The sequence below is a fragment of the Thermobia domestica genome, chromosome 2, assembly GCF_964235325.1.
Source record: "Thermobia domestica chromosome 2, izTheDome1.hap1.1, whole genome shotgun sequence".
NCBI classification, from domain to species: domain Eukaryota; kingdom Metazoa; phylum Arthropoda; class Insecta; order Zygentoma; family Lepismatidae; genus Thermobia; species Thermobia domestica.
This window is the reverse complement of record NC_137455.1, coordinates 237,775,163-237,788,889: the sequence shown is the minus strand read 5'-3', so window position 1 is coordinate 237,788,889 and position 13,727 is coordinate 237,775,163. Positions and strand designations below refer to the sequence as shown.

At 36.2% G+C, this 13,727-nt stretch overlaps 1 protein-coding gene across 1 annotated transcript in view; it reads left to right on the top strand.

Moving 5' to 3' along the window:
• LOC145678408 (uncharacterized) overlaps nt 1-13,727 on the top strand; it is a 397,255-nt gene that overhangs the window by 195,287 nt on the left and 188,241 nt on the right. Inside the window, exon 3 of the mRNA XM_081748524.1 lies at nt 10,385-10,525. Within this exon, the coding sequence (XP_081604650.1) occupies nt 10,385-10,525 (141 nt within the window). The remainder of the gene's footprint in view (nt 1-10,384; nt 10,526-13,727) is intronic.

Genomic DNA, 13,727 nt, shown 5'->3' with positions numbered 1-13,727 from the left:
TCAATAGCAATCTTTCACTTATATACTATTATTATATTGATAAATACTATATAAATCTCTAACCCAGGAGGGATAACTGTTCCTCCCTGATCCCTCTAAATGACGCCCTTTGAATCTCACCCTTTAACTGATTTATTTTTAGTTAAAGAAAGGTGTGTTTACTTTAACAATCGTAAAACACATTTACGTCTGTTACTTCCGATGCGAGAAATGAGATTTAGGCGCTCTATTTCAAATAATGCAAGAACTGTACATTTTCAAGAACTGAAGTCTGCTGACATCAGAGATCATATGGAATGATCGAAAGATCTTCCCTATCTTTCCTTTCCTATCTCAATCTGTGCTAGTGCTACCTACTAATATATAATATAGGACGAGAGTATAGTACCTACTAAAATACAAACCTTTCTTCAACAGTTAACAATTTCATGTTCTGCCAAACTCGGTAATAGTGTTAAGAAATACAAGTTTTATTGACTAATTTGGTATTTTATCTTAGATGTTACATGTTTAATATTTATATAGAATGAGTCTGTGTCATTTATATGTATATTGAGAGATCGGATTTCGTCTGTGTGTGCACGAAAAGAAAAGCAAATAATTGGGTGAAGTAATTTCTACATTTTGTGACTGAAATTTTGGGAGTTTCTCCGGGGGGAATGAATTTTCTTCGGGGGAGAGATTCCCCCCGGGCTACCCCCTGAATTCAACCCTGCGTAGAGCCTTCAAACAAAAAATTGCATCACCAAATCGTATGTGTAGAATGCAATAAAAAGAGTAGCGTGACCAGTGGCTTTTCGTATCAAAGGTGCGACGATCGCTTTATAAATTTTTTGCAACTGCGTCATTTTAAAAAGTATTGCCAACTGTAACATGTATATATGATGTCTAGTGATGGGTAAATTCCCGGGAAGATATTTTTCCGGAATATTCCCGGGAAGATTCCCCAAAATGGGAATTTTCCGGGAACTAATCTACAATCACAAATAAAATTGCATTCTATTACTATATTATGATTTCAAAGTTAAATTCGTTTCTATATCACCAGTGGCGTATTTACGATTTTGTTTCGGGGGCCTTTGCTAACTTTCGGGAGGGGCTTTGCCTGAAAATGTGAAAATTCTGCGAGATATTTCATATACTTTACTATAGTAAGTAAGATTTCGGGGAGGGCTTAAGCCCGGAAGCCCTCCCCCTAAATACGCCACTGTATATCACAGTATATTATTACTCTTGTTCCCAGCGGAGCCTTTAAAATGTATATTCTGAACGATGTTATTTTATTAATATTTTATTATATTTAGAGAGTACGCATAAATCCATATTTATTTACAATATGTTCTACGAAAGTAAATATGTTTTGAAAAATGGTATAGTAAGTCGACATACTTTTAAACCGCTAAAAAGTTTAAATTTACATGTAAGTGGATTATCTGAACTTGACTCTACTACTGATATAAACATATTAAATTTTTAAGTGTTATAAACAAATTAGGTTGGGTAAGTGCCAGAAGACACATGTCCCACCATTTTGTCAACATTTGCGATTGCAAGATACTTTCTTATCTTTATAATTTTGCATGTAATATTGCCATACACGACATTTTTTCCTGCCCATTTCTCGAAATTTCATGCTTTAATTCACATGTAAGAGAAGTCCGAGTACCTCTTCAGAAATTCGAGTCAGAGACAGGAAACAGACCGACGTCTATTACTAACGGTGGTTCAGGGTTTATTAATAGTACTTCATCTCTATTTCTACATAATTCTACATTACTTTACAAAATGGATTCTTTTCATCATTTGTAAATTAGTACTTTGCTACTTTTGGCTATTGTTTAGTTTGGTGGGTCCAGATTTTGCACCTACTTTTTTTGCGATATTCTATTCCGATGCGGTTATTTTATGGTTTCATACGTTAAATTACGTTACCAACATTAAATTCAGACAGCATTGCCGAGCGAGAGTTAGCGAGTGAAGACGGGGTAGAGCCCCGCAGGCCACGTTGTTTTCTATCTTCGTTACCAACAATTCACTTTCTTTTCTCACATAAATCACTTCCACTTACCTTTACGGTTTGTACAAATCCCCTACTGCCCTAAACAAAATTGTGTTCAATACTTTCTTGACTAATTGAACACCACTATCAACTCATTTGTTCCGTAAATCGTCCTACTTTTTGCTAGTTTTGGGCCCCCAATACTAAACAATTACCCTACCTTTTAGTGCAAATGGAAATGGTACTTAAAAGCTCATATTATTAATTATGTCAAGTACAGTCAAAAAAATTTTAAATTTTTTAACCTCCAAATTCTTTAAAATCTAGAAGTAAATCATAATATATTAAAATAATGTAATTAGTCATACGGTTCTTATAATTTGGAAGATAAAGTAAAGAAATGGATATAAATTTCTTCCCGGGAATTTATAGGCCAGGGAAAAAACCCGGGAAAATTCCTATTTGTTTTAAATCCCTTCCCACTGGGAATATTCCCACTGCCCATCACTAGTAATGTCCAAGAGGTCGGGTGCCCCAAACTATAACCTCAGTGCAGAAAGTGGCCAATCACTTCAGCAAATAACAAAAACATTCATTTTTAACAGTTATAAATTCATCGAAATTAACACATAATTACAAGCAAATTATCTCTCATTGCCTTAGAGCATGTACGATTTATTGAACTTTTACATCATATGTCTCTCCGGTCTTCACAAAATAACCAACTTTTTAAACATATAGGGGAGACCGGGGCTGGTTGGCGAACTTTTCATTCTTTATTTTTTTTTATGAGCAGATTGTGCACTCTATTGCAATGTAATGGATGTGTACGGACAGACCAAGGTTTCCTCTAATAAATTCCATTTTGGTTTTTGTTTTGTTGCTTACAGTTTTCGAGAAATAATTTTTCTTTCTTTTAAAACGGAGTATGCCAACCGACCCCTACTGAGGGTCTGGTTGGCTGATAGCGTGGGGCTAGTTGGCATTCTTTTTAAATATAGCAAAGCACACAAAAAATTGGATTTATTAGAAATATACGTTATTTTTCTGAATTCTATTATATATATTGCAATGAAGTAGGCTATTTGAAGTTTGAATTTACTTTTATTCACAACATTTAAAAGAATCAGCATTATGAAATATGAAAACTTCTTTCTTTTATTCTAGCTTGGTTGTCATGACATTGAAAACTACAAAATTATCAAACCACATCAGTTTAAATATGATTTGGTGTAGGTTAATTCTTCATATTATTTCAAAATGTAATTAAAATAACTGAACTATCAAGAAAGGTAGTTTATTTCCCGCTGTTCACAAAGTAGCTAAGAGAAACTAAGATATGTTTTAGCTGAATTATCGAGAAATGCAATTTATTTCCTACTTTCCACAAAGAAAGAAAAAGCAATAGCTAGGCCTCTATTTTTGTAACAAAAGAGCACATGCAAAATATTCTTGATCCTGAGAATTAGGCCTATTCAGAAAATTCAGAGTCCGGCATACAGTCTTTTCTCGATTTTTAAATTTTGACAGCAATCCAATATCTGCATGCTATTCTATAACACTGAAGTAAAAGATTGGTAGAACTGTAAACTACAAAACAATAAAAGAAACAATGTAACAATAAAAATAAAATGAAATAAAATTTCACATGAGGTTGTTTGGCGCACTTGCCAACCAACCCCAAATGCTATACGCCAACTAACCCCAAGCCCATTTTGTGCAACAAAGTCGTAATTACTCAGCAATTGTTTGGCATTTACGTTTTATTGTTTGAATATCCATAAAAACAAAGTTCAGATCTAACTAATGCTATATTACTTACCTCTGTACCCTAAGTAGTGACGATTCTGTGATGTAACAGAGAACTGAAAAAAATACTTCAGACTGGCAAAAACACACTTTACCTAATAGACACCATAATCCGCAAGTTACAAATTCCATATAAAGGTGGCAGCTACATCCATAGATCGCTCTTTTATGACAGTAGCAACAGCTCATTATGTTAATTAATGAAGGAGTTATATGCAGTTCGTCAACCAGCCCCGATCTCCCCCAATAAGTAAATGTTAATGCTATTGTAAATGGTTACCTCGTTCAAATCCTCAAATATTTGGGCGATGATTTGATTACTTTCTCTTAATTACTCTTAGTTTCTTGCTTGTTATTCATAAATACTTTCTTTCTTTATGTTTTTACTAGATTATCCAGTTATTTGATGATAATACAAACAGAGTTGGGTGTTTTCCGTTGGGCAGAATTGTCAATTGGAAGATTTGTCCATTTTCACGATTGGCGCATTTGGTAATTGGCAGATTTGGTAATTGGCAGGTTTGGTAATTGGCGGATTTGTCAATTGGCAGATTTGTCCATTGGCAGATTTGGTAATTGGCTCATTTGTCCATTCTCACGATTGGCGCATTTGGTCATTTTCGCGTTTGGCAGATTTGGTAATTGGCAGATTTGGTAATTGGCAGGTTTGGTAGTTGGCGGATTTGTCAATTGGCAGATTTGTCCATTGGCAGATTTGTCCATTCTCGCGATTGGCGCATTTGGTCATTTTCGCGTTTGGCGCATTTGGTAATTGGCAGATTTGGTAATTGGCAGATTTGGTAATTGGCAGATTTGTCAATTGGCAGATTTGTCCATTGGCAGATTTGTCCATTGGCTGATTTGTCCATTTTCACAATTGGCACATTTGGTCATTTTCGCGTTTGGCGCATTTGGTAATTGGCAGATTTGTCCGGGTCCCAGTAAAATTAAATGGCTAAAATTGTTCTATTGTAAAAAATTAAAAAGAATGATTTCTCATATAAATTAATGGGCTGAATAACCATGATGGTGCAGGTATTCAACATTCTTAAGAGCTACTCTTATTTATTGGGATTTAAAGAAGCTACAAATACATAATTATTTCGCTCTACTTTTCTATGAACGCACAGCTTCATTAGTTGCTAGTATATAAATTTCCTGCTTCATAAGATCAAGCAGTTTCCTTACTCTATGATCTTAAAAAAAAAAAGACTTGGGTCATGGAAGTTGTTACTAAAACAACAAAAACGAATACCTGTCTCAAACAAATACCATCCCCTCATAATAACCATGAAAAATTGGGTTTTCTATCGAAAGGTGTTTGAAGTCCTTTGGACAATAAAATGGCAGCTCAGACCTCAAGAATGTGCTTTTTCTTTTTGTTGCACATGGAATGAGTTTCCTATCTTTTTGACTCTAAAATAAATGAGTCCACGTGAGTGCAAAGTGAGCACGGGCTCGCACTCAATTGTGCGCTCGCTCGCTCGGGATCACACTCACTTTTCTCAACTGAGTTTGCACTCACTCGGGCTCGCGCTCTTTTCTATCAAATGAGCTCTCGCTCACTCGGGCACGCACTCATTTCTTTCAACTGGGCACGCACTCACTCGGGATCGCGCTCACTTCCCTAAACTGGGCTCGCACTCACACGGGCTAGCAATCACTTTTTTCAAGTGGGCTCGCGCTCACTTGAGCTCGCGATCACTCACTTCTCCCAACTGGACTCGCGCTCGCGATCACTTCTCTCAACTGGGCCCGCACTCATTCGCATTTGCGATAATTTCTCTTAGCTGGGCTCGCGATCACTTCTCTCAACTGGGCCCGCACTCATTCGCATTTGCGATAATTTCTCTTAGCTGGGCTCGCGCTCGCTCAAGCTCGCGATCACTTCTGTTAACTGGGCTCTCGCTCACTCGGGCTCGCACTCACTTCTCTCGATTGGGTTCGCGCTCACCGGGGCTCGTGCTCACTCGGACTCGCGCTCAATTATTAAGCCCGAGCCCGATTGAGCGCTTGTGTCGGGCTCGCGAGTTTGGACACCTATGATGTATTACACACAGAACAACCTATCACGCTCGCTGCTCTTTCTGAACGTGGTGTGATGATGGAATGCATATATGCAAGGGGTAAAGCAAGCTGAGAATAGAAACGAAACGACAATATAATAATATTCTAAATATTATAAAATATCTTAAGGAGCAGCAAACAGCCCACGATACTTGGTGCATCGCATGCTCTTGCGAACTGCACAAGGCGACGCCACTGAATCTACTACCACTTTTGTAAGAGCTAGCAAGAAATTAGCAGGAGAAGTTCCATCTCTGACTTCAATCTTGCGTTACAATTGGAAGTGATAGGTCTCCTAGGTCCAGTTCCAATATTGAGTGCTAATAGTCTGGAAGTTGCCGTAGTTTTATAATGCGTTCACTTTTTTGAATAGAGAGCTAATTTGAATTTAGTGATTAATAATAAAAAAAGCATACAAATTTTATATGTACCTACTGGCACGATATTCATACTTGAATGAAACTACGAGAAGCGAATTTGCTAGTGATATTATTATTAGTTTCATCCACAAATAAAAATTTATTGCGTTAATACCAGGGTGGATTGATTTAAATCAGTCTGATTTAAATCACGATTTAAATCAAGATTTAAATCACTTGATTTTTTAAATAAAAATCATTGATTTAAATCGAATTCCGAAATAAATTAATTTAAAGTGAAAATAAGTAAAATCCCGTTTCTGTTTTGTTATTTCGATTATGGAAATTAATAATCATAATACAATGAGACTCAAATATACAGTATAGTATGAAAACAAATGTCATGCAGAGGATGATTAGGGAAAATCCCGTTTTGGACAGGTAACGGAGCAATCCTGCTTCCTTCTTTTCGTAACATTGGGTTTGGGTTTTAAGATCGTTAACTATTCAAACGGGGAAATCACTATCGACATTTAAGACGAAAATTCTTTTTTGTGTGTGTCTGTTTGTTCCTAGATAATAGGGTGTATTTAGAGGGGTCCTATCCCCTCTCCATTTTTGTTTTTTGTTTTATAACTTTAGGCGAAATTTATGTATGCAATAATATGTAGTATATATTTACTGCAATAATATGTAGTACAATAATATATTTATGTATGCAAGCTAGTTGTTTTTTTTAAAATAGGCCCCTGCCAAATATAAGTAACTTTTGTGAAAAAAAGTGTCATTTTGATAAACGTTGCTGTACTTTTCCCTTAATGCTTAACCTTTTAAATTATATAATTAAATTATTATATTTAAATTATATTATATTTTTAGGTGATAGAGTAGAATCTTCATTATTCTATTAAAAAGTACCAATAAGGCTTTTTACTTCGTTTTCTTCAAGACTGGAGGCATTCTAGAACACGTTACATATGCTTTCACGCCTTTCTGCTTTGAGGCATAGTGTGTGATGACGTCATGAATTTAAAAAGATGATATTTTTTGTTATGCGTATTATTATTATTATTATTTGGCGGGTTATATTTTGCATTCAGAAGACTGAAATTTTGCACACTCGTTCAGTGCACCCCTTAATAATTTTCAGATGTTTTCAGATCTCTGTGTGGAAACAGCGGGGTCCAGAGGGGCAAAAATGATTAAAAAAAGAATATTTTTAACAAAAACAGATTTTTTCGTGATTTTCCCGCCTCAGATGGAGACATATGAATGGTACGGTTTCAAAGGCTGTTCTATTCTGAAGAAAATGATGGGTACTATGCTCCTAGGATAAATAGGGATGTCTCAGGAAATTGTTATCTGAGATCCTGTTTTATACGGGAATCTGGGGTATTTGGGGAATATTATTTTTCGCGGGCTTACTTTTGCACCTACAAGACTGAAATTTTGCACATTTACTCAGTGCACCCCTCAGTATTTTCCAGATTTGTTTCAGATCTCTGCTTTAAAACAGGGGAGGGGTCCACAAAGGTAATTAAAAAAAAAGATATTTTTAACAGAAAATTCCTTTTTTTCATGATTTACCCGCCCCAGATACATGATGGGGACATTTGAAGGGACCCGTTTGAAAATTTGTTTTATTCTTAAGAGAATAATGAACAAATCATGATCCTAGGATAAATAGGGATGTCTGAGAAAATTTTTATATTACATCCGGGTCATCGTGGGAATGTTCTTAGCTCATTGTTAAATAATTTCTTCACCCTTACTACCCAAGATAGAAGTTGAAACTTTGTACACACGCTTAGTACACCCCTTAGTATTTCCCAGTTGATTTTGAGATCTGTGCGTTAACACAGGGGAATCCAGAGGGGATCAAAATTTTTTTTAAAAAAAGTAAAAAAAAAAAAAAAAAAAGCCGATTACTCTTAAAATTTCCCGCTTCAGAGACATGATAGGGAAATGTAATGTTACCGTTTCAAAAGCTGTTCCATTCTAAAGAGAGTGATGTATGTACCATGATCCTAGGATAAAAGGGATGATGCTGTAGCTGCTTGACTGAAAGTCTATAATTTACGTTTAAAAGGAGCCATAATTTAAAAGGGTTAAGAAACATTGTTTGGGATTGATATAGGTTAACGATTGGGGATAATTCAAAATTCAACCCCAATACTTTCACTTAAATGGCATAATTAGCATTTAATACTAATTCCTAATGCTTTTTCTTCAGTTCGCGACTTGCATTATACGAGGAGAAAGATTTGATTTAAATCAAAAAAATCGATTTAAATCAAAAAAATCAACAAAAATGATTTTGTTAAAAAAAATCATGATTTTTTTCCACCCTGAACTATAGTTTCCTATGATACTGCAATTGGCCTTTTTTGTTTTTAACTCTGGACCACTCTTTCAGAGAATCATTCCAAGGGATAATATTATAACTACACTGAAGAAATCAATTTCACGAGTTCCTGGCATAGTGAAATAGCTTCTTGGCGCACTGAAATAGCTTTTCATCTCCATCAACAGTTTTAATCTGCAGCAATGCGGCGTAAACTCTATTGTACAGTAGAAACTTCCATATGTTCAACACAAATTTGAGTGCCAAAATAATAGTTTTGAGTTTCCTTTTCTCAAGAAGGCGATGAATCACAGATATCTTTATTTTTAAGCGTTGCCATTAACTTTCACTATTTTGTACAAAGTTCTATTGTGTTAGTGGAATTGAAATTGCCATTTAGCGTCTAGTGGGAAACCTCTCTCTGTAATACAACAATAGATGGTGTCGTAGCATAGGACATAACAAACTTCCTGTATGTTCAAAAAACAGATTTTAGACCCACTTTCTCAGGGAGTAATGAATTTTTCAATAGTGTCGTTGAAAGGGTACCATAGAGATAGAGAGCCGTATCTAGAGATTTCTACGCCCGGAGCAAAGTAGAATTCGGTTACCTCTTACAGTCACCTTACGGTTTTTCCGGTTTTTTTTTAACAAGTAAGAGAAGTATGTTGTTATGCTACGCTGAATTTTTATCAAGCTGCTTGAACAGACCATTCCAACAGCTAAAAGCCATCATTATTTGTAGCAGCTGTTTTCAAGAGGCTTATTGGATCAGACGATCCAATATATTTCAATCAAAAGTTTTCTTGTATACCTTATACCTGCAGAGCTACATTTAGTGTAGACAAACCTAAACTATCACTTAACTCAATATGATGCGCTTATTCCGTAGAAAATACGAAAACTCGATTTAGGTGCGGTTAACAAATTTTATGGCCCCTGATCCAGAAACTAATTAATGGCCAAGATCGCAATCTCTTGATGAACTTTTGGATTATTTCTAAAATACTTGACCAAGATCGCAATCTTTTAATCCATTTTTCTTGGATCATTCCTAAAATACTTGGTTTGGACTTTTTTTTTTTTGTTAAACTTGACAAAACTAACTTTGGTTGTATACAAATCCACTGAGAGAACAGTTGTGGAAGTTTACAACTATTTACAACGTTTAATACTATCAATAAAAAATGAAATTTCAATACATTAGAAACTATGTGCTTTTAAAATGTTCGAAATAGGTGACAGCATCAATGTCCAGTAATAATTGTAAGCTTTTCTAACTTTATTCTGTATGTTACCACATAAATAGAATATTAATATCGATTGCTTTACGGTGAAACAAAATATTTTGTGAAATGTAACAGAAATTCAGAAGGAACCTTTTTTGGGAATTTAGTCTTAATATTGATCGATGAAGGTGAAGGATATATTTAATGTTTGTACTTAAAATTCAAAATACAGTTTGGTTATTACAAATGTTTGAAATTATAGTAGGCCTTAATTACTTAATTTCTTAGTGAATGAAAATTCTGAATACATATATGCACAAAAAATTCTTGGCGATACAAGTAGTTGATGAAGAAATGATCCCAATAAACCCCTTCAAATTGGAAGCATTTCATATGTCAATGGAACCACTAAGCGCTGTCTTCTCTTGCAATGTGTTTTTAAACATTGCACGATCTTATGCCGTTCAAAGCACACTGCAAGAAATATAATGTAATAATATGCAAATTTTCCTTTAATGTTTTCTTCTTTTGAATAAATTCAAATGTTTTATTTATTTATTTATTTTTTTTTCAATAGAAGCACCTTCGTGCCGCTACCAACAGTTAGGACAGAAGCTATTAGACATGGACAAGAATTGACACTTTTAGATGGAAGTCTAGAAACAGTGACAGCATACAAAGCAGATTACAACGCGAAGCATATAGAAAGACAATCAAGGTAATGAATCAAATTACTTTCTTTCGAAAATCTCTTCGCAGTATAAATTTTGTTATCAAATTGTATTTCAAGCTTTCACTCAATTGAGGAGCAGTATTCAAGTTAGTTGCTTTATTTTGGATATTCAGGTGTAGTTTTCCTCTATTATAATATCCATATTTCGTTGAAATTGGGGAGACACAATGATAAAATATGTTTGTAGAGAAGTAATGCACTGCTTGCCATTAAAAATACGCAATCAAGGAAACAAGATGGCAGTGCTAAAGTTGGCAGGCAGAAATCTGATAGTACAAGTAGCATATGATTAAACTTGTGCGACACGTGACAACGTGTGGAGAGCTTAGCAGAAATGGTGAAGGTCCCTAGTTTGTATGCACACCATGGACGGTCAGACCGATGAGTCGTCAACAGAATGAGCCCTTGGATGTCCTCCTGGGATATGGCAAATCACGCGTCTTCGACGTGGTGCCACAGCATATTAACTGTAGTTGGGATAGTTCAGGTGAGAGAGATGTTAAGAAATTATCTACCAGACGTGTTCAATGGGCGACAAATCGGAAGAATACGCCGGCCAAGCAAGCAGAAGACAGTTCTTTCCAGTCAGGAACTCTAGGACAGTATATGCAATATGAGGTTTCTTGTTATTGTGCTGGAATGTAGTCTCTGGCAAAACCTACATTAAAAGGACCACAATCAGGTCCAACATCTCATGAATCTACCGTTAAGTTTCCAAATGTCCATCAATACGTAGGAGTCAAGAACAGTCACGGCATCCAGTAACACACCACACCATAACACTCGATGACGGATCGACGTGGTGATTCAAAAATGCAGGCATTGCTTAGCCCAATGCAATGGTAGTGCCAGATAAGGATGTGGCTACCATGATGCCAAAGACAGAAGGATGTGTCTGAAAAGAGGATGTCTTGCAATTCGTTTCTTGATACGCGTCGTTCACGACAGCATTATGGTCTTCCATAAATATGCTGTGCAGTCAGCGGAAGCCGCTGCAATGTGCGCTTTCCAAATATGCAACCTCTGGAAGATGTAACAGAATTGTTTGTGCGGACACTAGGCGCTATGCAACAATCTCCAATGCTTCCACCACTGTGTGGAATATTGCTCTCCATTCCGCCGGAGTCATATGCACAAGCTATCTGTTCTAGCGGCCCGTGATATAGCACGGTCGTTCAGGTCCGGTATGTTATTGCGTAACACCTTTGTGGAACCATCCAATCTATAGGGGCGGATGCATTCCGTTCAATAACGATAAACAACATCCATGATACGCCACTGTTCACCCGCGATCAAAGGTCAAAACTTGCTGGAAGGACTAGTGCATTCGACGAAGAGGCATTTCTTGACGGCACACACACATTCACGTCATACCAACTTCAGTCTAGCACAGAACTACGGGCCTTTGACCAAACTCAAGCCTCCACTTGGTGTCACTAAATATCATAATCCACGTCTTTATTTCTTCACGGTGCTGTCGTGCTAATCAAGCAAATTTGGACTTCCTATGATGTCTTCTTGTGACAAAGCAGGGTACCCCGGTGTAACACGCCAATTGTGACAAGATTCCAGAGACATAGAGAACATCTAAAATGAAGCGACACGTATTACATATATATCAGTTACAAGCGCATTGAAATGGTCAAATAGGGGCGTAAAAATGGGGGGAAAATTAGATTATGTGGAATATAGCAAGAACGAGAAGAGATATCGGAAATGGTTAGTTAAATGTATGAAATACTACCCATAGTCGACGCAAAGCAATGAAGTAAAACACACTTATGTGAAGAAATCAAAATATCCGGAAATGGACCAATCACGTATACACACGTCACAATGTGTCACGGAAATGAGCGAAAATGGTGTCAAGGAGCAGGAAGAAAGAAGAAACGAAAACAGAAAATATGTGTTTTTGCTTTGGGTGCATACGTCGCGTTTACGAAAGAGACGTAGATACATCTGAATGCACGAAGATAGAACACGCAGGAAGGTTGCAAACGCCTTTCGTATAGACAACCATCGTGACAGTACTGCGCAGTGGGTTGCATACATCGCGTAATTGAAACAACTATGAGACGGAGGTTGAAAACGAAAATGCATGTAGGCAGTAGTAACACAAATACGAAAATGTTAGTATTACTGTTATGTTTTACGCGTATTTTCGTAGTGATGTAATATTGATATTCGTGCGTGATACTGATATCACTGTTCCTGTTTATCTTACGTATGTGGACCACCTGCTATTGCATTCTACTGTGCTATGCATTTTTGTTCCCATTATGTGAAATGTATTCCTACGCAAAATTTCTGTAATTGTTAGTGAATTCAAAATGTTCGAAATTCGATATGGGGTCAGGATTTCGCTACTTGTTCATTTAATGAAATGTTTTTGATGGTTACTGATACTTTTCTTAAGGCAAAAATTACCTAATTTAATAGTGTTGCCACGACACGAGACGAGACGAGATCGTAGGCTATCACGTCTAGGGTCGTGTAAATGCCGTTTCGTATTGAACATTTTATGCCTGTCTCCTCTCGAAGTCTTCACTCGTTATCGATACGATACACGAGAAATATTTTGTCTCATGGCATCACTAGTGTTCCTATTATACGAGACGAGACAGTTTAAAATCTCGACTCGTCTCGTCTCGTGAAAATGTCTCGAATGGAAGTGTCACTACTTAAATGCATTATAGAGCTTTCACATCAATATATGTTTATATAGAAATTTAAACATTTAACAGGGAAGTTTCTTATGAAACACGTAAATAGAGGAGAAAGTTCTATGATGCATTTAAGTAATCAGTGATGCCACGAGACGAGACAGTCATATATTTTTGGAACGATAAGAAATGTGAAAATATATTTAAAAATTCCCTAAATTACTGCTTTTAAGAAATACAATTTACTGGAAAGTTTTCTTTGTGCAATAATGAATATACAGAAAATAATTACGAAACCTTTGCAAACGAAAACGAAGAATAGTAACACAGGTGAAGAACTTACTATTAGGCATTTTTCGTACTTTGATATCGTGATGAGTTTTAAACATCCTGTATGTATACTCCGCATCAAAAAAATTGCGACAGTTAACGCCGTGCAGTTAGGACACCCAATATACACCTTCTTATCCCATAATTGTGTCAGGTAAAGACACCCCCTCTCTCTCCTCCTTTCTTCTCTCTTA